Source organism: Salvelinus fontinalis, chromosome 42 (assembly GCF_029448725.1).
Source record: "Salvelinus fontinalis isolate EN_2023a chromosome 42, ASM2944872v1, whole genome shotgun sequence".
NCBI classification, from domain to species: domain Eukaryota; kingdom Metazoa; phylum Chordata; class Actinopteri; order Salmoniformes; family Salmonidae; genus Salvelinus; species Salvelinus fontinalis.
The window spans coordinates 16369928-16394890 of NC_074706.1; the positions used below are offsets into that span (position 1 = coordinate 16369928).

The 24963-nt window shown below is 43.4% G+C and overlaps 1 protein-coding gene across 2 annotated transcripts in view; it reads right to left on the reverse strand.

The window, feature by feature from the left end:
* Window positions 1-24963, reverse strand: part of LOC129841142 (protein FRG1-like) — a 55725-nt gene that overhangs the window by 5392 nt on the left and 25370 nt on the right. Inside the window, exons 1-6 of one of the 2 annotated variants that reach the window (XM_055909276.1) lie at window positions 10062-10209; window positions 9777-9844; window positions 9539-9661; window positions 856-913; window positions 440-554; window positions 50-154 (exon numbers count right to left, since the gene is read on the reverse strand). In XM_055909276.1, the coding sequence (XP_055765251.1) occupies window positions 50-154; window positions 440-554; window positions 856-913; window positions 9539-9661; window positions 9777-9844; window positions 10062-10120 (528 nt within the window). In that variant the 5' untranslated portion in view covers window positions 10121-10209. Of the gene's footprint in view, window positions 1-49; window positions 155-439; window positions 555-855; window positions 914-9538; window positions 9662-9776; window positions 9845-10061; window positions 10210-24963 lie in introns of those variants that run through there. The other variant, XM_055909277.1, reaches the window with a different exon arrangement.

The window sequence follows — 24963 nt, forward strand, 5'->3', positions numbered from 1 at the left end:
TTATAGATGGGGGGGATTACGGAGTGACCTTGTGAAATATATACATCACCTTAACCATCTCGTCGTCCCCCGCCAACTTGCTCTTTGCCTCAATTTCCCCACTTTCACTGTAGGAGATGAAACAGCTATTTGCTGCCATGAGAGCCATTTTGCCCTGGGGAAAAAATGGAAGACAAAACAGAAATGAAGAGATAAGTTGACAGATGAGTTTCACCTCATGCTGATACACCATTTGCGAGGTAAAAGCTCAATTATATGCAGAGAGCGTCAAGTTCTCTCTCCGATACGCATCAACGAAGCAACAAGCTGTGAGGAAAACGAGCCTTATCTATATCTAGGGTTACTATGCAACACATTCTATATGATATGGCATTATATCACAGTCTTCGTATGCATTGACTTTGACGTTTTTTTGGGGATTGGCAGTCGCTTCACTCACTTCCTGGAAAACAGGTTCCCACTGTTCCCGGGAGCCGATGGCGTCGGAACGCCCCACCACGACCCCCTCCGAGGTGATCCCTAGATACTTCCCATAGCCAGACTTCAGGGCTACCCTGGGGGGGGGGGAACACAGGAGAACAAAATTCATTTCTGGATAATGGCAAGTTGATTTGAGTGTCTAACAACTTTTCCAAGGTTTATTCAAAGATCATTTGAACAACAGAAGCGAAGCTCCTTTATAACGTTGTAATTAAAATCCAATTTTGTGTTTACAAAATTGTATACCTGCAGAGACTGTAAGTGTTCTTCCCGAAGTCTATTATAACTCACCAGTTACACTTTCCATTCGGATTTGGGGGGAGAGGAAGTCAACATAAAATGTGCATAGGTGATATTTACTCCTTTCATACGCACCTAGAGTCTGACAACTTGATGGCAGTGAACTGCTCCGGGGGGTCTGGCCCTTCGTCGTCTGCAAAATATCAAAGACAACATTTCCCTTTTAGAGTCACGAATCACTGATTTGATATTCTAAAAATCAGAGCATTCTCTCTTTATCCTCCCAGAGGAGCCTTCGTTTTGGTTTAATGAGGATTAAAAACAAGATGACTCTTTACTACCACTTCAAACATTTGGGAGCTTGGCTCTGCCGACTTAACATTCAGAGTGTCGAGGCGCTGTGTACGATTTAGCATTTCTCACGTTCTCTCGCCAGGTTCGTGATCTTGAGAAAGAAAAAGAAAATCTGTCGCAGTGGTGCCAATACAATGCATTTGATCACGGAGGTATTAGCGTACAATTACGATGTGTCATTCTGAAAACAGACAATTGCATAACTTCCTCTAGCAGCGGGTCTACCCTTGAGACGTCCTGACGTAGAGCCTTCCTGTTTTACTAATGCTTCATGGTCATTTATAAACACACAACCTCGGGCTACACGACGTTGCTGCTGGGTGCTATTGATCGCCTACACCCACCCTAATCTCGGAAACCCAGACTTCAAATCTTGCGTAATTCCATCAGATGCTCGATTAGGTTCTGGGGTGAGATGTATGAGAACAGATACTAGAGAAGTCTCCAACCCCTTAAACGGAAACTCTCAGCTAAAGGCTCCACACCTTCAGAAAATGTTCCACTTGTAATCGTTTCTGGAAATCCCCGCCCCAATTTAAGCACCGTCGTCACACCATACTGATCTGGCCAAAGCCAAAGCACCGGGACTACTGTTGCTCGTTAGTCATCATAGTCCATCCACAAGAGATTAAATCCACCCTGACCGACGTAAAATGACAGGCAATCCTTATCCTGAGTTCCAAAACTCTTCTCTGGCTTTGTAGGCTCGGCCCTAATTTGTGTTCTCTGTCACCTGGAGCTGCATGGCAAATTGTCCAGGAACAAAGGACAATTCTGAAGGACTAGTCAGCCCTTGTATCTCTCTGTTACAGTATCCAGTGGACTGACTATAAAATGAGTGATAGAATAATGCTGTAATATCCATGTTTGGTACCTATCTGAAACCTGTTCACTCAGGATAACTCTGATGCTAACTATATGGATGTATCTTGTATAAGGTGAATTACTATATCCAAAAAGGTTTTATGGTCCTGTCTTATTTACATTGGTCTCATCCCCCACACAAGCCTTTAAAAATTATGTGACACTGTGGAGATTGGGCATGGGAGTGTGGTATCATTGGTAACTTGGTATCGCGTTTGATTGGTTAAGGGTGGTTGGTTTTGGGTTGAAAGGTTACCCCTTCAGATGTTATAAGTGGAATGAAATGCCTTTGTTCTCTCTCTTATCCTGTATCCAGTCCACGGAGGAAGGTTGTATGATCAATTCTCATTTCCTAGACCTCTCTTTGTCCATGCGTTGTCCTGTAAGTTAACCTTAGGATCTATATGCTTGGAATATTTCCTAACGCTTGCTTGTATATATATTCACTATCTTTATGTCCGAAACATTTTAATAGGCTAATTGCTTAGTCGCATGTGATGTATATACTGTATAATATACGGAATATTCACATGTCAAATATTACTGCCCAATATAGCGTCATGCCCTAGGGTCCTTTCCTTTTTCATCAGTGATGGATAAAAGTTGTGGATGGATTTCTACCCTATTGCTTTGACCTATCATGTTTTTTTTCGAAATGTAACCTTTAATTATTTAACTCGGCAAGTCAGTTAAGAACAAATTCTTATTTACAATGACGGCCTACTCCGGCCAAACCTGGACAATGCTGGGCCAATTGTGCGCCGCCCGATGGGACTCCCAATCACCGCCGGATGTGATACAGCCTGGTTTCGAACCAGGCACTATAGTGACGCCTCTTGCACTGAGACGCAGTGCCTTAGACCGCTGAGCCACTTGGGAGCCCGGCCAGATCATGTCCTGCCAGATCAGTGGCCACCGATGAAAGGAAGCTAGTTAATCATACAGAGAAACACTCCTTAAGGATGTGACCATCACAGGGTCTCACAACGTTAGGGAAAGTTAAAGGGGGGGGGAGTCTGTCAATTTCAAGGACAGATTGATGCAAATTGGGAAACCAATCATTTGGGCATTGGGATAGCGAATAAAACCCCTAGGCTCACATACCTCCATGTTTCTCAGACCACAATAGTCAGATAGACAGGTTATAGTCTAATCATATTTCATCCCCTAAAGCAGGCCTATATCTCCCCGTGACCCTTGAGTTTACACAGAGGGCATTCACAACGTCTCCTGAATCCAGTGACTAAGCACCTTGAGGGCTTTTCTCAGCTTGAGAGGGCTAAACTATTCTAGATGGATTTCCTTCTTACTGAAAATCCCATAAAAGTGCAGAAACATCATCTCTCTCTCTCTCTCTGTAACTCCATTTCTCTTTCATCTCATTTAAGATGTGCCTGCCTCCCGAGTTAGAGCCTCACCAAGGGAATAGGAATGGTTGCTGTTTTTATCTCCTGGCACATTTTCCCCCTCTTTCTCTCTTCAATTAAAAAACGTGAGCTGAATCCCAGGTCTGCGTTTCTGTCTTTTGGAGGGTGCATGGGTTTCATTGAACATTTCTTAAAACATGTCTCGCCTTAGGGCAGAGAATCTTTGCCTGGAAACTCCCATTTAGTCTAGCTTGGCTAGTTAGGCGCTCCACCCCCAAGTCGAGTCCTTTTTGCCTGAGGCTCGGGGTCTGGTGTAATGGGGCTCTGGCCTGCTAGTCAGTGGAGCTAACGGTGGGGAGACGAAGCATGTCGTCTGTGAGCCTTTTGATTCAAAGATGTGATTCCAGCACACGTTGGCAATGTCCCTCTAACTTGTCATGCACGCCGACTTGGAACGGTAAACATATTATCGAAATGAAATGGTTGGTGCCGATCTTTCCCGTTCATTTTAGATTGTGGACTACAGTTTTCGCCTTAGCCTACCGTGTGGGTCCGGATCCTCGCAACAGATGCCATCTATCGTGGACCCCAGACACAATACCATTTTGGTGGTATGAAAACACATGACCAATTTAAAAGTTGTGCTGCAAAACTATCCATTTAAGAGTCACAATGACACTCATGTGGATCTGTGCCTGTTACCTTGTTGCATTCTAACCCATCACAGAGCTGTGCAATACATTTCCTCCATGTAAATGATTTCATTGTCTGCAAGTGGATGGGCACCATAAATCGTAGCTAGCACCGGATTCATATTGATGATATCCAATAACATGCTTGAGAGGACAAAGAAATGGATTAATGCCTGTTGTGTGTGTGTGTGTGTGTGTGTGTGTGTGTGTGTGTGTGTGTGTGTGGAGCAATTCCAGCTTCCTCTCTAACCCATTACCCGGCAAGCTGTGCAGAAATGAATGTCCTAATAGCTTCTGGAACAACATAGTAGTGCAGATCTCCCTTTCATTTTACATGTCCACTCTCTCAGAGTGTGATTTCAAATTGATTTCGAACGAAAAACGCCACTAAATCTTATACCGTTTAGGACAAAATTGGTTTTGATTTCATAACGCTTGGTACTTCACTCAGGCAGCCATCGAATTCGGCGGTCATCGAAAAAGCAAGAAAATGAAGTTGGAGGAAACAATTAGGGAGTCCCCCCCCCTTATTCTCCACAAATTAATGACACAAAAAATTGCCTGCCGCTTTGCCAGGCTAGCCACGCTAATGGAACGTAATGTCCATTACACCTCTTAAGGTTTGCTCTCTTCGTATTAGAATAGAACATGAGAAAACTAGGATCTTCCATTCTCTTATGGGATTCATTCATTCCTGACAATTTCCAGCTCCGTTTGCTCTGCCTATAATGCCGGATTACAGAATCCATTGCAGACAAAAAAAAAAGAGTATATTTAAAAGGTACCCTTTTTTTCTCCCCAATTTCATGATATCCAATTGGTTGTTAGAGTCTTGTCCCATCGCTGCAACTCCCGTACGGACTCAGGAGAGGAGAAGGTCGAGAGCCGTGCGTCCTCCAAACCGCACTGCTTCTTGACACACTGCTCACTTAACCCGGAAGCCAACCGCACCAATGTGTAGGAGGAAACACCGTACAGCTGGCGACCAAAGTCAGCGTGCATGCGCCCAGCCGCCACAAGGAGTCGCTAGAGGACATCCCTGTCGGCCAAACACTCCTCTAACCCAGACGACACTGGGCCAATGGTGCGCTGCCTCATGGGTCTCCCGGTCACGGCCGGCTGCGACACAGCCCGGGATCGAACCTGGATCTGTAGTGAGGCCTCTAGCACTGCCTTCGACCGCTGCGCCACTCGAGAGGCCCTGATGCAGACAATTTAAGTAACTGCAAGCGACATGCTTGGCTGGCGTGCATTTCAAAAATGACTTTATAAGAGGCAACAATCACCAGGACCACTTCAGATTTGTTTCTCTCTCCTTCATTTCAATCTTGTTAGTTTGAATTGCAAGGCTTAACAAAGTGAAATCCTTTTAGAATTTACAGTCATTTTAGAGCGACTCATTCTGACAACTTGAGTGACGCTGCCATCTAAAATGGTTGAACAAGACACCACACCGCCTTGACTTAAGCCGTTTAAGTTCAAACAATGTGTGCTCAAGCTACCAGTTGAGAGACCAAACCTTACTATAACCATCATTTATGATAATCATAATGTATGATGATTATAGGCAAATCAAGTTCCAATTGAAACTACGCTCCAATTAGTTTTTCTGAGGCATGAAGATGCCTTTAGTTTAGTGGGCCAACCTGTTTTGAGTTGTGCAGACCACCCTGGTTGGAGATACCTTGGTTGGTAACATTGGTGCAAGTCACTTGAATCACAGTTGATTTCAGCAGCTGAGTTGCTGGGGATGCTACAGAAATGAGGGGATTAAGAAGCGTTAGCTTGCACAACTACCCTCTCAAAGATCCTGCAACATCTGGCTGACATTTAACTGTGTCCATGGTTACTAGCCTGGTTCCACAGCTACACCAGCGGAAGAAGGCAAAGGACGATGGCGAATTTAGCCCCTGGTCAGAGGCCACTTCTGGTGTGCCACGAGAGGGCGTGGTCTCACCACATCCGTTTCTCCTTCACATGTTCACCCGAAAAGTTGTCTTCAGTGACACTGGGTACGCTGATGATGTGAGGCTGTCCCAAGCCATATACCACTAACCAGCATCCAGGAGGACACTTCCATGGGCTTGGAGGCAAAGCAGCTGGATGAGTTGGCTACATCCAACAACATTCTCCTGAACGGGAAAAAGTTTGTGGAAATCCAGATATGCTTTTAGAGAGACCCTCCACAACCTGTACCACTCATCCTAGGAGGGCAGGAAGCACCTGTGGAAAGAACAACCAAGTATCTTGGTTTTCATCTAGACTCTAACCGCAGTGGTGACACACACATGTGGAGCAGTCAGTGAGGGAGGCCTCAAAACGCCTGCACTTTTTGACTGTTCTTGACAGAAATGGCCTACCCACTGAAGATCTGGTCACAGTCTATACTACGCTGGTGAGGACTGGTCTGGAACACGGTGGAGTGCTGTTAGACAGGGTGCAGAGGAGGGCCCTGATCATCTCCAGAGGCGGAGCAGTCCAACCACAGCTCCCCTCACTGCAGAGGTCCAACCACAGCTCCCCTCACTGCAGAGGTCCAACCACAGCTCCCGTCACTGCAGAGCAGTTCAACCACAGCTCCCGTCACTGCAGAGCAGTTCAACCACAGCTCCCGTCACTGCAGAGCAGTTCAACCACAGCTCCCGTCACTGCAGAGCAGTCCAACCACAGCTCCCGTCACTGCAGAGCAGTCCAACCACAGCTCCCGTCACTGCAGAGCAGTCCAACCACAGCTCCCCTCACTACAGAGCAGGCCAACCACAGCTCCCCTCACTGGAGAGCAGGCCAACCACAGCTCCCCTCACTGGAGAGCAGGCCAACCACAGCTCCCCTCACTGCAGAGCAGTCCAACCACAGCTCCCCTCACTACAGAGCAGGCCAACCACAGCTCCCCTCACTACAGAGCAGGCCAACCACAGCTCCCCTCACTGGAGAGCAGGCCAACCACAGCTCCCCTCACTACAGAGCAGTCCAACCACAGCTCCCCTCACTGCAGAGCAGTCCAACCACAGCTCCCCTCACTGGAGAGCAGGCCAACCACAGCTCCCCTCACTGGAGAGCAGGCTGCACACTCAAATCTGCTCCATCTAATAAAGGGATGTGAGTGCACCACCAGGCTCCGAGAAACAGACTGTCCTGTATTACACGTATTTTTATTTTTTAAACACACTACACACTGCTGTCAGGCTGTACAATAACACGGAACCCAAACTGGCTGCGCGTGTGCGCAAATTTATTTTGTCCCCCTACACCAAACGCGATCACGACACGCAGGTTAAAATATCAATTTTTTTTATGGAAATTTAGCTAGCTAATCTTGCTGTTGCTAGCTAATTTGTCCGGGGATATAAACATTGAGTTATTATTTTACCTGAAATGCACAAGGTCCTCATCTCCGACAATTAATCCACACATAAAACAGTCAACCGAATCGTTTCTAGTCATCTCTCCTTCTACTAGGCTTTTTCTTCTCTGGACTTTATATTGCGATTGGCAACTTTCATAAATTAGGTGCATTACGACCACTGACCTCATTCATCTTTCAGTCACCCACGTGGATGTAACCAATGAGGAGATGGCACATGGGCAGCTGCTTCTAAAAACCAATGAGGAGATGGGAGAGGCAGGACTTGCAGCGCGATCTGCGTCACAAATAGAACAGACTTCTATAATATAGATTTCTACATTTATTTTGCAACGCTCACGCACGCAGTCAGCCTGTAATTCTAACTCATACATATTTTGAAAGTAGATCTAATCTTTTTTTTAACAATTCAGTTTTCCACCATCAAAAGAAAATGTCCAGGAATACACTATATATATACATACAGTGGGGCAAAAAAGTATTTAGCCATCCACCAATTGTGCAAGTTCTCCCACTTAAAAAGATGAGAGAGGCCTGTAATTTTCATCATAGGTACACTTCAACTATGACAGACAAAATGAGAAAAAAAATCCAGAAAATCACATTGTAGGATTTTTTATTAATTTATTTGCAAATTATGGTGGAAAATAAGTATTCTAGTGATTATGTTAAGTTTGATTGTTTTTTATAAGATAAGTTTAATGCTAGCTAGCAACTTACCGTGGCTCCTTGCTGAAGTCGCGTAACAGGTGGCCAGCCTGCCACGCAGTCTCCTGGTGGAGTGCAATGCAATCGGTCATAATCTGCATCCAAAAATGCAGATTACCGATTGTTGTGAAAACTTGAAATCGGCCCTAATTAAATCGGTCGACCTCTAGTGCGTAGCGCGTAAAAACCGCCAGTCCTAATCAAATGGGTTTCCATGGCCCAGCAGCCATGCGCAATGCCAAGCGTCGGCTGGAGTGGTGCCATTGGACTCGGGAGCAGTGGAAACGCGTTCTCTCGGTTTTGGCGGATGCCAGGAGAACGCTACCTACCCCAATGCATAGTGCCAACTGTAAAGTTTGCACAGACAGCCCTGACCTCAACCCCATCGAACACCTTTGGGATTAATTGAAAAGCCAACTGCGAGCCAGGCCTAATCGCCCAACATCAGTGCCTGACCTCACTAATGCTCTTGCGACATTAGTCCCCGCAGCAATGTTCCACCATCTAGTGGAAAGCCTTCCCAGAAGAGTGGAGGCTGTTATAGCAGCAAAGAGGGGCACCAACTCCATATTAATGCCATGACTTTGGAATGAGATCTTCGACAAGCAGGTGTCCACATACTTTTGCCCATGTAGTGTATGTAGTATGTTTATGCCATGTATTATGTATCCAAGTGAATGTTTTCTTATGCTATTTTCTATGCAATTTTTTTATGATGTAAATTCTGCATTTCTTTCAGTTTTTCTGTGATGAATAATGTCAAACTAAAGGCTACTCGGTATTCATGTCTTGTGATGAGTAACCCCAAAGATTTGTGTTAACTTTCTGAGCACTTCTACAATGGGCAAATAGGTATGGAAAGTTTAGTTCAAATCAAACGGGGTGCTGTCAAAAAGTGAGTGAATTCAAAAGGATTTACCCTTAGGTCTTGAATTGTGCAAACATCTACTATTTGATACCCGTGGTTTGCAATCTCTTCCACTGTTTGTGTTTCATAAGTCTCAAACCGTAATCTGTATGTAAACAAATCAAAAGTTCCACTACGTTAAACCTCCCTCACTGCTCCCTGGTAACAGGTGGAGCAGGAGAGTGAGAGCTGTAACAGGGACTCGACCCCTAACCCCTAACTCAAGCGGTGCAGAGGTGAAAGCCTAACCCCCCCCCCCACACACACACACATCACCAACACTTCAAAATGAACCCTATCGACTCAGTGATGTAACAAAAGGCAAAATGTCTCTCAAAACACTTCCCCCTGTCCAATCAAGTAGCATAACAACCTAGTATGGCACACAGCAAATTGTGTGCATCATCATCATCATGCATTGATGACAAAACACATGACACCCTACTCCCTATATTATTGTGCACTTTGTTTGGCCAGAGCTCCACGTGGCTCTAATGAGATGTGGTGCACTATAAAGGAAATATTGGGTAGATTTAGCTAAAGACACTCTCTCTTTTATTACCTTGATGTGGTGCACCAACTGTGAACAGGCCAGTATCCAGGGCATGGATGTAGGAATTAGCCTGCATCTCTATTGCAACCGTTCCTGAAATCTCCCCAAAGCCACTGATACACCACCATCCACCTAGAAAGCAGAAATAAAACATAATGGTTTGCTACTTTGTGGAATATCATAATGACAATGTTCAATTAGCTAGATATGTAGCTAGCTAGCTGCATACGTTGGCCAGCAAACATACCAACAATATCAGGTTTATCTTGTGCATCATCTCTTTTTCTCTTCTTATCCTTGTGCTTCTTCTTCTTTCTACAAGACAATTGTGGATCAACATTAGCAAGGTCAAATTAGAAATGGGGGAGAAAAAAAAATAGCAAAGAGTTAGCTAGCTAACATTAGCCAGTAGCTAACTGTTAATGCCTGGTCGGTCAATGAATGATAGCTAGCTAGATAGCATTATTAGACAGCTTGATTCGCCATCTTATACACAAACAAATATTGAATTCGATGTTGAGGAATAACGCACCCCTTGTTTAGTCCTTTCAAAACAAGTTTTGTTGTTTTCACTTTTGAATAGTCAGCCATATCTTCAGATTATGATAAACTAGCTAGCAAGCTAACAACATACACAAACGAAAACAACATGGGAGTACGGTCACCGTCGAGGTAAAAACGAATATCACCTAACAAACTAGCGACATCTATTGTTTGGAGAATATATTACATTGTCTGTGTTCGGGGAAAATACATTGAATGTGTTCGGTTTCTGTGTAATGCCTTGTTTGTTTTTCAGCACTTTTTTGTGATATTTAAAAGCTTATGTAACTTTTTTTTTAAATGTTTGTCTACATAACTATGACATTACCCTGAAGAAGGTACAGTGATGCCAAAACGTTTGTGGCTTACCCAATAAATTACTGGAAGCTTATATAGAGGGTGTGTGACGCTGTACCCCTGAAGAAGGTACAGTGATGCCAAAACGTTTGTGGCTTACCCAATAAATTACTGGAAGCTTATATAGAGGGTGTGTGACGCTGTACCCCTGAAGAAGGTACAGTGATGCCAAAACGTTTGTGGCTTACCCAATAAATTACTGGAAGCTTATATAGAGGGTGTGTGACTCTCTTTATTTGTATAGCCTACAGTTTACTCGCTGTTAGTCAGCACCTGCTGGGTGTGCAACAGCTCATGCTTTTCACTAAACTAAGTGTGCCAGAGAAAATCACACACACACGCACGTTCTCTTAAACTTGCACACACTCAAAATATCACCCCAACTCTCTCTCTCACACACACGCGCACACGCACACGCACACGCACACGCACACACACACACACACACACACACCATAGTCAAGGGGCAGCTTAAGTGCCCATGTGCACAGTCTCACATAGAGTGTGTCTCTGTAAACTACCCGAGTCCAGGCCAAGGCTGGCAGTGTGAGTGTGAGGGAGATTGACTGTCTGTCTCCTGGCTCAGAGGGGTACTGGAGTTTGGCTTTTCTCTTAATAGACTGTGTGTCTGCTGTCCCTGACCAGAAAATTACTGTAAATTACTTCCCAGACGTTGGTTCTGTTTTTTCATTCACCAAGACTCCTGGAGGGGCTGAAAGAGAGCATGAACACAGACCAATACACACACACACACACACACACACAAATGCATTCCACTTCAACAAACACGCATATGTGTGCTGCTCAACATCACACAATGCACCAGAAGAGTTATACACGGACTCCACCGACTGCTAGCAGGTACATGGCATTGTGTCAAATTCCTGCACCAATTCCTCCCAGAGTCTTCGTTGAAACAATCAACCTGTGAGCCATAGCAGATATCGACCTCCGAGAAAGGGGTGCGCTCAAACTAATGTTTTTACTAATGACACCCCATTAAGGAAGAATAGCCCAATCAGGAAGCCTGTGACAGGAGGTAATAAATCATTGGATGACAGTGTCAGGAAGTAAAATTAATGAGACAGAAGCTTGTACGACCTGCCCTTTGTGGCAGCTGTGTTTCTCAGAGCTTAAAAGTCACACAGACAAAGAAGAGAGACTCTGAAGTCAATGAAATGCTTTCAGTGGTGATAAATGGTAATTTTAGGGAGTTGTATTGGCTCCTTGTTAGTTGATATTACAATTTACGATCAATCAATCAAATGTATTTTATATAAAGCCCTTTTCACAACACCAGATACCCAGCCTAAAACCCCAAAGGGCAAGCAATGCAGAGGCAGAAGCACAGTGGCTTGGAAAACTCCCTAGAAGGCACGGAGCTATAAGAAACCTAGAGAGAAATCAGGCTCCAAGGGTTGGCCAGTCTTCTTCTGGCTATACTGGGACGAGATTTAAGTAAGACAAATCAAATCTGCAAGGACATGTCAGGTGCAAGCAATATGGTGAAATTCCCTCACAGCCTTCCACTTTCCCTCACTCCCTTCCACTATAGTTTGGAAGGAAATTAGGCAATTCGATTGGGATCACAGCCCATTAACATTTCTCAAATGGGAAGATTGTAGGGAATGTTCTCTATATGGCAGACGTAAAAAATTATTCAGATATTGCAGTGATAACAAAATTCGATAATAAACATCGCTGCTTTTGAAAATGTTTTGATGAGTTTGAGTCGGTGGAGTGAACAATACCAAATCAATTTGCAAACATGAATCTTAGTCTTGTTTTTATAAATATTTTTTGACATTTGGACTAATTTGCGAGTGTGAATCAAATGAGAATCAAGATTTAAGCCTCAAATTAGCCGAACGCTCTAACAAAACTAAAGATGTCGCTGGATGGGAAGAGAAGTCACCGCAGTTTCATAGATTTGACTGTTTTTGACACAACTATTAAATCTGTTTCAAGCAAACACACAATTGAAAGCGCTCTCTGTGGATGTTTAGATTGGATGCTTCCCAAAATGTACCCTATTCCCTTTATAATGCTCTACTTTTGACCAGAGCCCTATAGGCCCTGGTCAAAAGTAGTGCACTACAAAGGGAATAGGGTGCATTTTGGACTCAGATTTTTATCTCTTTGTAATTGAGCTCTGTGATTTTCTCTTTTTGTTCTTTGCCTCTTTTTCATGTCCTTAAAATGCAATTTATCTAATAAGTCTTCCTGCTCCATTAGCTGTCTTTCAGCTGTGAAGGAAAATTCCTCATCTTTATGTGGCCAAGACACTAAACAAGGATAACAAAAAATTGGTTTAGGAAATAATGTTTCAGAGAGAAGAGAGATGTTAGTGGAATTTGGTTGAGTGGCATTTTCGTTTGACTTCTAAACGTGAAGGGATTGTGACAGGAAACTATGACAAACCACTGAAAGTTAATATCAAAGTCCAAGCACGCGCATGAGCACACACACATATACCCAAGCACACACCACAGTAAACTATGAACCCTATGATGATGGCTATGCACACAGTAAGTAGTTAAATGCCCAGGAAAGCAATCCCTTTTGTAAAATGATGAGATTGACCAGAGGTGTTCCTAAATAACAGCTATTTAGTAAAAAGCATCTTGAGGACTGTGTTCCCACGTCAGATAACGGTAGATGGTACGAGACGTCACAATTGATAGGAACTGACATGCAACCCTCCCTTCCCTCTCTCGTTCTCTCACTCCCTCTCTCCCTCCATCTCTCCCTCCTTGTCCCCCTCCTCTCCTTTCCCCCAAACCATTAGCACTACAGTCCCTCAACTCCTGTTCAGCCCGCCTTGCAAACATAAGTGCCGTCTACTCTCTCCCGCAACCATCTCCCTCCTCTCTCTCCCATGTCACTCAAATCCTTCCTGCGAGGACTGGGTTGGTTCGTGGGTGAAGTGACTGACAGCGCCCAAGCAGGTGTCCCTGACTCTCTGTTAAGTGACGGCGTGCAGTTATGCTCCTCTATGGGGCCCCGCTGACTTTGTCAATGTCACCGGGCCCCGCTGATGGCTGCTCCTCAGGGATTACGACGGCGGCGCAGATGTACCAACTCCTGGGGTGCTCTTTAATGTGGGTGGCATTGGAGAGACGGCAGAGAGTAACGGATCCTTAAAACGTGGTCCCAAGGGGCCCACTGAGTTAAAAATGGCACGGTGATGTCGTCTCCTGACTAGATGGGGGGGGGGGGAGGGGGGGGTTGAGAGGGTCATTTGAGAGGGGCGTAACCTATGACCTGATTGTTGAGTAACCATATAGGAGCGGTCGGGGCTTCCCACGTTATGGATACATGGCCCAGTCCAAAAACAACCCCTAGCCTCTAAAGCACTTTCTGTAGATCTGAAAAAAACTGTGGGAGTATTCGCACAATATGGTAGTAACTCCACCTTGCACTCTTTGGGAGTTTGGCCCACCAAGATTTACATGCTAAAATCGCCACTGCTTAACTTGTCACACCCTGATCTGTTTCACCTGTCCTTGTTATTGTCTCCATCCACTCCAGGGGTTGCTTGTTTACCCCAGTGTATTTAGCAGGAGGTCAGCGTACCCTCGGCCCAGATGTTTGTCCGCCGCTGTCGACGTACCTGGAGAAGAGCCAGGGTATCGTCGACAGGCGGACCATCGCCGGACCCCAGCTCCGCGTTATCACATTGAGCAGAGGGTATGGTTTTCCACTCGGGATCTGCCCCTTCGAGTGGAGTCCCGCAAGCTGTCTCCCCGTTTCATTGGTAATTTTCCCATCTCCAGAGTCCTGAGTTCCACCGCTGTCCATCTTGTGTTACCCCGTACCCTTCGTATTCTCCCTGCCTCCATGTGTCTAGGATTAAGCCCTTGTCTCACAGTCCTTTCTCTTCTGTTTTCAGGCCCATCCCTCCCCCGGGTCATCGATGGCCAGACAGCGTATACGGCGAGACGCCTCCTGAGGGTTCGACCACGGGGCAGAGGTTTCCAGTACCTGGTTGACTGGGAGGGTTCTGGCCCGGAGGAGAGGTGCTGGGTCCCTGCTAAAGACATCCTGGACCCGGCACTCATTGCCTATTTTTCACCGTTGACACCCCGGTCAGCCAGATATGAGCCCAGGCAGGATGCCAGGTGGTGCCCCTAGGGGGGGTTACTGTCACACCCTGATCTGTTTCACTTGTCCTTGTTGTTGTCTCCACCCCCTCCCGATGTCGCTATTTCTCCTTTTTCTAGTCCTCCCGGTTTTGACACTTGTCTGTTTCTGGACTCTGTACCAACCTGCCTGACCATTCTGCCTGCCTGCCACTCTGTACCTCCTGGTCTCTGATCTGGTTTTGACCTTTTGCCTGTCCACGACCATTCTCTTACCTACTCCTTTTTGGATTATTAAACATCTGAGACTCCAACCATCTGCCTCCTGTGTCTGCATCTGGGTCTCGCCTTGAGTTATATAACTTGGACAGACATGAGTTCAATGTCAAATTTTTATTTTCATTTGGTTGAGTTGTCAACTAACGTGAATTCAACATGAAATAAATAAAACAATTTGCCATGTCATTGAATTTAGGTTAAAAATGTAGTTTTTTTTTTGGAATTCCCTTATGTTAACTTCTTTCAAATCCAATCATTCTTCCCACGTTGATTCAACGTAATCACATGTAACTTTTTGGTTGAAATGACGCGGAAACAAAGCTTCGCTTCCGTCTCTCTGTTAGTACCAAGCCTTCCAAAAAGAGAGAGATCAGCAACACAAGGGCGGACCCTCGACCACAGACTCTATGGGCTGCTTTCCCGAACACAGATTACGCCTAGTCCTAGACTAAAAATAATGTTCAATGGAGATTCACCACTGAAAAGACTAGGCTTAATCTGTGTCTGGGAAACGGGCTATATAAGCATAGCAAGCTGCAAACCATGCTTTTTCATACGTTTTTTGACTGATGTTGTTGTTACCGTAAATTCACTTCTGCAAATGAGAGTCCAATGAAAGAGGAAAAACTCCAGATATACATTTAATTCAACCTTCGCTCAGCTCAAACAAAGCTATCACTTTGTGTGTGTGTGGCCCCATGATGTCTGTGGGCCCTGCATTTCCAATTCTGTTTCAAGATAGAAGAGAGTGCACAAATAAAAAGCAAATTAAGGTTAAACTGAAAATGTGCTGCTCTGTATATTCTCGAGTTGAAAAAAAGATTAACTCGGGAAGAAAAAGGGGTTCAGACGTTAAAAGAAGTAAAAAGCAGTCTAGGGGCTAATGTTTTGGTGTGAGTAGAATACTTCTCTCATGGTGTGCTGGACTGCGGTATTACCTGACTTCATGGGGCTCTACTTCGGGAAATTGACTACAGTCTCTAGTCATTTGTGGGGCTTATGGCAATTCCGCCGCAGGCTATGGAAGATGGGAGTTCAGCAAATGGATAAACAGCCGTGAAATTTCCTTTCAACACCTTGTTGGAGGTAACAGACGACCCTTTTCTGCTTTGTTTCTCTCTCCACCCCTCATTTTCCCGCCTGTCTTTTTCTCAACGCTCACTCGGAGCCTAGAGAGGATGAGAAACTTTGCACTCCCTGGGGACGAGTGTCGCTGGCGACGCCACAGGGGGGAAAACAGAGGTAGCCACTTTATGGGTTCCACGTGAAAAGGTCGGATGTTGGCGATGGGGGAAAAAACGAGTAGTAATTCTCATGAGGCCAAGTGAGAGACAAGTTAACAGTGGTCTCACTTCGCTAGACATGCCGTTTCACGGTGGCGCACCTGACAAAGCTATTTCAAACAATGAACTTGATGGAGAACTGACAAATGAATGGCTGCCAAACAAAGGTCCATGGTGAAAATTGTAATTATCAAAATGGCTCCATCCACGGGCATATAAAATAGGGTCGCTCTTTATTTTAAGGGTTCCCACATAACACATTCATAATCCATACATTATGCATTCATATCAGTAGCCTACTTGAGCTACTTTCATAACTATCTCGTTCCAGGCTACCAAATGAGGGTGGCTAATTTCATGAACGCTTCTGTCAACAAATGCATATAGATAATTGCAGTAGTAGTGACATTGATGTAACAAAAATATTAGTTCCTCATATTAGAGGTTTGGAGAAAAACAGTGATTTGAGAAAATCCCTTTACAATCATCCCCCTTCTCCGATTCCATATAGTGCCATGGACCACGGTTAAATATAGGTCCGTAGCTGGCTCTCTGTAATTACAAACTGTGCGGTGGAGATTGAAGAAACCAGTCATTTTGATGTCCAGTAAAAAACATAAAAAAATAAAAATGTCTTCCCTTCTCTTTGTCAGAGCACAGTAATATACCATTGGACACACTAGTGACACTCAGGTTTCTCGCAGGTCACCCTGCGGTAGATGTCCTACGCATGCACACAGACAAACACACACACACACAGACACACACACACACTCCCCAGGTACGCCTCAGCATGCCTTCTCCCTGGCAGGTGCTCGCTGTGTGGGGACTCTGTGTACCGTTGGCACACACTCCCGTTCCCGCTACACAACTCCCTCACCCTCTCCTTCTGTCACTCTCTCCTTCCCTCCCTCCTTCCCTCCCTTGTTCCACTCGTCTTCTGCAGGTCCCTCGACCCTTTCATCCTCCCAGACCTAGAGGTTGTGCTTCATCATTTGTGAATGTTAAAGAGATTAATTTAGCAGTCAAATGGGTCTTCTTGCTGCTGGGCCAATGAGATTAGGCTGTAGAGTCCAGTCAATGTGTGTGTGTGTGTGTGTGTGTGTGTGTGTGTGTGTGTGTGTGTGTGTGTGTGTGTGTGTGTGTGTGTGTGTGTGTGTGTGTGTGTGTGTGTGTGTGTGTGTGTGTGTGTGTGTGTGTGTGGTAGTGTGTGTGTGTGTGTGTGTATGTTTGAGAGAGTGCACGTGCGCGTGTGTCTGTGTGTGCTAAAATTCAGTTTCAATATTTTATCATAGTCTAGCCTCACCACTGTCTGTCACATGCCAACAATAGGGGGCAGTGTCTCCTCATAGATACCGTATGTACTACTACATTTACATTTACATTTAAGTCATTTAGCAGACGCTCTTATCCAGAGCGACTTACAAATTTACTAACCACTATGGTAAGTGCTATCCGAGATCCTTGGGCTGTCCCTACCCTTACCCTAACCATAACCATAACCATAACCATAACCATAACCATTTTACATTTCAACTTCAATGTGGTAGGGATGTCTCAAGGATCCCGGATTGCAGAGACCTAGCCACTACCAGCACAAGTCAAGTGAAATTGCTCATGCACAGTGCTTCGTGTTGCCAGCCTGCCACTGTGCCACTGAGTGTGCCACTGAGATTTAGGAAGGATTCCAAAGTAAATCATACTGAAATGTATTTGGGCTGTGCATATCTGAATGTGTAATTCTGAGGAACATAATAATATTTCAAGGAAATCTAATATGGCTTGTGATTGGAGTGTTGTGGAGTGTGAAGAGGGTGCAGGACGAGCCACCTGGAATGAGAGGAACTGGTTTAAAAAGCACACATGATATTCATTGAGGTCATTTTTAATGACATAGGTACAGGTTGTAGGAGGTGAACACATCCATGTTGTGATAGAGTTTGTCTTCTGCTGATTCTTATTAAACGGTTTGTTCCAGCCACACAATCTGATTGTTCAGTTGAGGGTCCAGCTGTGATTATATATTGCAGTGTGGTAATTTACTTAGAACTCATAAAAAACAAGTAACAGGTCTACATAAATTATTGTTGACATCTTATGGACATCCTAAAGGTTTTGAGATAAATATTGGATAGGGTTGTGTTCAGTAGAGCCCACTGCAGCAAAGGGTTTTGCAACGGAATTTATGGTCCTCCAATCAAACAGTCCTCCACTGTAGGAGGCCCTACAATCACAAGCTTTCATTGTTTGTGTGTCTGTGTATGTGTGTGCGTGCGTGCGTGTGTGTGTGTGTGTGTAATCGTATGTGTGTGTGTAATTGTGTGTGTGTGTGTTATGGTTGAATATTTTCTCAGTATTCTCTCATTTCACCCGGGTAACCCTTTATTTCCCGCCAAAACCGGAAGTGTCATTCAAAAGCATATACAGCACGAGTCAAAAGTTTGGACTTGCCTACTCATTTCAGGTTTATTTTTACATTTAAAAAAAAATATTTTCTACATTGTAGAATGATACTGAAGACATCAAAACTATGAAATAACACACATGGAATCATGTAGTAAGCAAAAAAATGTTAAACAAATCAAAACATATTTTATATTTGAGATTCTTCAAAGTAGACACCCTTTGCCTTGATGACAGTTTTGCACAATATTAGCATTCTCTCAACCAGCTTCATGTAGTAGTCACCTGGAATGCATTTCAATTGATAGGTGTCCCTTGTTAAACGTTAATTTGTGGAAGGAAGACCCAGAGTTACCTCTGCTGCAGAGGATAAGTTCATTAGAGTTACCAGCCTCCGAAATTGCAACCCAAATAAATGCTTCAGAGTTCAAGTAACAGACACATCTCAGCATCAAATGTTCAGAGGAGACTGTGTGAATCAGGCCTTCATGGTCGAATAGCTGCAAAGAAACCACTACTAAAGGACATCAATAATAAGAAGAGACTTGCTTGGGGCAAGAAACACGAGCATTGGACATTAGACTGGTGGAAATCTCTCCTTTGGTCTGATGAGTCCAAATTTGAGATTTTTGGTTCCAACTGCCGTGTCTTTGTGAGACGCAGAGTAGGTGGACGGATGATCTCCACGTGTGCTTCCCACCGTGAAGCATGGAGGAGGTGCGATGGTGCTTTGCTGGTGACACTGTCTGTGATTTATTTAGAATTCAAGGCACATTTAACCAGAATGAATACCACAGCGTTCTCCTGCGATACGCCATCCTATCTGGTTTGCGCTTAGTGGGACTATCATTTGTTTTTCAACAGGACAATGACCCAACACACCTCCAGGCTGTGTAAGCGCTATTTGACCAAGGAGAGTGATGGAGTGCTGCATCAGATGACCTGGCCTCCACAATCACCCGACCTCATCCCAATTGAGATACTTTGGGATGAGTTGGACCGCAGAGTGAAGTAAAAGAAGCCAACAAGTGCTCAGCATACGTGGGAACTCCTTCAAGACTGTTGGAAAAGCATTCCAGTTGAAGCTGGTTAAGAGAATGCCAAGAGTGTGCAACGCTGTCTTCAAGGCAAAGGGGTGACTACTTTGAAGAATCTCAAATATAAAATATGATTTCATTTGTTGAACACTTTTTTGGTTATTATGTGTTATTTCATAGTTTTGATGTCTTCACTATTATTTTACAATGTAGAAAATAGTAAAAATAAAGAAAAACCCTTGAATGAGTAGGTGTGTCCAAACTTTTGTCTGGTACTGTACATGTCTGGATTTGATCAGCATTAAAATTCAACCTGAGCTTTATGAGCCCTACATTAAATACATCTTATGAGCCCTACATTAAAAACATTTTATGAGCCCTACATTAAATACATTTTATGAGCCCTACATTAATCACATTTAATGAGCCCAAGTCCAAATGATTGTGCCGTTATCCAATACATATTTATTATATGCTACCTCACATTACGCACAAAAGAAAAACATAACTCATCATGAATTAGCTAAATATGAGGCTAATACTGAATTGAATTGATTACCTGAAACAGTTAAGCTAGGACATATATAGGGCTATATGTCAATTTAGAACAGGATGATCTATTTTGAATGGAGTTGATGGAGAGAGAGAAAGACCGTGAGAGAGTGCTTGTGCGTGCACTGATTTAAAGCAACAATTGTCGAGTGATAGGCTGTTTTAAAACTCTGCAGTAGCGATATTTTTTTTTAAAGTACAATTAAAAAGCAAGTTGAACCCCAAAAGCCAGATGGATATTGGTAAACAAGACTCACATCCAGTCTTTATACTACTGTAGCATAGACTATGGGCCTACCAAGAATAACAGTTACCATGAGATGATAGGTCTGCATGCATTGTGAACTGTGCTTCATACTGAGATGGGTCTGTCCCCACCCTGATGTTGATTCATCATGCAGAAACCACAGAGGCTGTAGAGAAGCCAGATTTAGACATCGCATATAATTTAACAGTTCCATTTCACGCCATGCTGTTCATATAAATAATGTATTATAATTTACCGGTTCCTCGCAGTTATTTATCCCTGGAAAAGGGAGTGGTTTCGGCCTGTGAATCTGGGTAACCGGGTTCCTGCCATTCAACCCTAGTGTGTGTGTTGCATGCATGTGTATGGTACTGTGTGTGTGTGTGTGTGCAAACCTGGCGTGAGGTGAAGATACACTGAATGATTAACAGTATGTCAGTCAGCTGGAACGTGATTCACATCTCTCTGAATTATACATGTATGGGGAGGTTTGAAAATACACAGGTTGGTGCATAATTCAGCCCCTCCCTCTCACTCCGAGTGATTTTTGCCTGAAATGTTTGTTTGTGTCCCAAATTCCCTGAGTAAAGCATAAGGCTCTGGTCAAAAGTAGAGCACAGTGTAGGGCTTAGGGTGCCATTTAAGACAAAACCCTTTACAGCTGGTGGGAAATGTTTTAAACAGCATGGGCTCCATGTTTGACAATATACTAAGAGTGACATTTTCCCATCCATCTAACTGTCTAGTAGTCATATCCCGTATAGTACATGGAGGCGTATGGCTGGAGTGTGTTCAGCAAGGTCATTTCCATGTAAAAGGACTCATGAGCACCAACGTGACGGTTCATAGGAGCATGTCAAATTGGGTGTCAAATGAAAGCTAAGAGTTTATATTTGTAAGACATTAAGGCATATATCCATTTTTCAACCAATTTCCACCCCCAAAAATTGAAATAAGCAGTTTGATTTCTTGTCAAACAGATGGAAAAAGGGTCAACCAGAAAACGTCAGCCAGAAAAGACATAAAAGGTATTGGAAACACCTCAACAGAGCATAATGCTTATGTAAATAACCCTGGCAACTAATATTAACACTTTTATATATAGTTTAGGAAAAACATCTCCGTTTTCTGTAAGTATCCGAAACATTGCCTTGTGCCTTACAATTCTGTCACTAAAAACTCACATATCTTTAAGATGAGAAGGATAATGAAAGTTCACAGAAAGGTAGACCTACCAGGTAGTTATGGTGTCTTTGCTGATATCCATTTTGTTTATGAATGATTCAATTATTAAAACTAAAAAATAACGGAATTTCTTCAATTGAATTGGCTACAATGGGAAATCATAATAGTTATAACCCGTATTTGGGTTCACAAGTTGGAACAGCACAGTACAGTACACTACAGTACACTACAGTAATACACATTAGAGTGCAGTAAGAAAAGTAGAGCATAGTTTAGTAGCACAGCACAGTACAGTAAAGTATAGTTCAGCATAGTACAGTAGAGCAACATATAGTTGAGTACACTATAATGTATTGTATTATATGAACTGTACTCTACTTTACTGTACTCTGCTGTACTCTACTGTACTGTACATTAATGTCCAAACATGTGAAACACAGACGCCTATGATTTGTTCTGATTTGGTCCGGACCAACCAAATTTGGTCTTGTTTGGTGGCAGAGCTCATTAAAATAATAGCCATTTTGTAGAATAATACACAAATATGCATAGAATGATATTGCATATTTCTACATTTGTGTACCTTTTTAGGATACATAACCAGGAAGAGAATAACATTAATATCCATAATCATGCATTTATGTGTAGTACAGCTCATGGACCCATGATAAAATTCTGTTACCGCAATTCTGTTACCGGGTGTAAATCCACCTCACTTACAGTTCAACTACAGTTCAATAACCAAAAGAGATTTTTTTTCAAAACTCAAGGCGTCATGTCATAGCTGACACTCCATTCTTTCTGCAGACATCGTTGAGTCTTAATTCGGAGCAGATATTTACCAGAGTTTTTGGAAAACGTGGACACGGGAGTTTTTACACCAGCACAGCACAGTTACACTTTGCACCAGCACAGTTCTTCCAGTAAATACTTTTTTGTTCAGTGGAAATTATTAGAGGTAGTCCTTGTGCGTAGAGTTGTATGGTTTGTTAAACTTTGAAATCAACGGTTTATGTTTGGCATACATTTTTTCTCAAACTGTGGAATTACAGGTAACTGGAAAATGGGGTGAAATGGAGAGAAAAACATATTTAAACATATAGTCATATACATGTTGTCCTTCTGGTTTAATCTCAGTAGTCTAAAGTGGCTCCCTCTCCTTGCCACCTCTCCTGCACCTGATTCTGCACTGATCTCAAAACACAGGATGGGTGAAAGCAACATGTAGGATGCAGTCCAGGAATGATATCTCACCTATCCATTTCTTTATGTCAGTGCAGATGGTGACGAGGCCACGGATACCTTTTGATGCTCATTCAAGTATTAGAATGTCCTCCTGCCCTCCCTGCCTGAAAGCTCTTCAGTCGCTAATAAGCCAGGCATCATCTCTTAAGCATCACCTGTTCCTGACAACACTGCACTGTCCAATCAATGACCTGCATTCAGTTGAACATTGTCCAATCAACGGGCTTTGAGTATTGTGACGGTATGGAGTCAATATTGAAAATAACAGTTTGTATGTTACGGCATTATGATGAATATCCTTTGTATTTTCCCCAAGGTTGATTTTGTTTGACAATTGAAATATTGAAATAAGGTTCTGGGCGACAGTTACAATTATTTTAGTTTTACATTCCTAAGACTGAGCACCCCTTTAGCAGTCCAGAAAATATCAGAAATCCTGGTTAGAGCGCCAGTACACTACAACTATAAAGATTGATTTGACAATTGTTAAGCCCCACTGTTCTCAAAATGGAGGAGTGTCTTATCAAATCCTCATGTGAGGAAAAAAATTCTGCAATTAGTCAAGGAAATAGTAGTGTAGAGCATCACATCCACTATTCCAAACAAATTACAGAGAGCCACTGCATTGCAAATGCATTATTCATCCCATTCGGAATCAGACACACAGCTAGGCAGCAGGTAGGCTCATTTGTATTTCTCTCTGCTGCATTTGAGATGATGCAAACATCCACTCTCACTCTAAATGTCAACGTTCTAGAAACAAAAAGCGTCCCTGAGACAACCGAAGCGTTTTAAACGCTCGCGTTAAGCTCTGATCAAATTTGATTCAGAGGTTGCAATCTGAGAGAAGAGAGATACCGAGAATGGGGTGGAAAGGGAGATAGAAGGAGAGTGAAGGAGAGCGAGAAAGAGGGAAGGAGAGACAGAGAGAAAGCAAAGAGAGGAAATGGTGGGGGAGAGACTGGGGGGGGGGGGGTATTGAGAGAGGGAGTGAGATAGGGAGTGAGATAGGGAAACGAGAGGAGAAAGTGGGGAGGAAGAGAGTATGAGCCTTCTGCAAAATAAATAGCCTACTCCAAACAAAGCCAACAGAGAGGGTGTGCTGTGAAAGGTAATGGGGTGAAGGAGATCCAATCGGCCATAATAGGGTGTCAATGGAATTCAGCGAGTCTAATGTTTGGCTGTGTGAACCACTTGCTTTGCACAAATCTCAATAGGGGTGTCACATGGAGAGTACATGATGAAAACCAAGATTTAGAGCAAGAGAATTCCAGTAAAATGGGATATGTCTGATTTTCTCTTATTTGATAAAACATGTTGAATGAATTCCAGCATCTCCACTCAATATTAGGACGATGTTCCTAATGTTTGGTATTCTCAGTGTATATGAAAAGCTAACATGTGCTAAGATAGGCTACAGTATACTCCAAATTGCTATTCACAATTTCCCTACCTCGGGGGAAAACATGGGTGAGTTCTCATAGACCTCCAACAAAAAAAGTCTCAATTTACATGTTGCTTATGAGTGCATTTCACACTACTTTTTGGATTATAATTGGATTGTAAGGCTCATATGAATGTCCTGCTTAATATAAGGTTGGTGTCATCGTCGTAAATCAACAACATTATACTTAAAAAAAGACTTCAACTTCAACCAGTAAAATGGCTGTAGCTTTGCTATCCTACGTAGGCTTTGCCTATCCTATGTAGGCTGCAGCAATGTAGGCAATGAGCTTAAGCATTCTAGCTTACAACTGCTGCATCCAAAATAGGTATTTTGCTATCGTAACCAAATATAATCTTATCGACTGTTCAAGCAATAATCTAGACAACGTTGTTAGCCTGTGAGAACACCAACAAGTTGTTTTGTTTAGAAGTAACAGCTACTTAAATCTAGGCTATGTTGAATGGGCGTCAATGGCGAAGGGTAGTTGTTCTCCTCCAAGGTGGCAGTTTTAAGGCTTGTTTATGAGGTGAATAGCGATTTGGAGTATATCAATGATCGAGGGTTACTAGGGTGCCGTGAGGAAGCCTAGGCAGAGAGCTCCATAAACATTGAATATATGTGTTTTTTTTAAAGTCTTTGTTTTGTTTTTTGATAACCTTTTGAGTGTTGACCTAAAATATCTGGTGGCGCCATGGGATTTATTTAAGATACTCATTAAAGAAGTAGGGTTTCAGACATTTTCAGAAGATGGGAAGGGACTCTTCTGTCCTGACA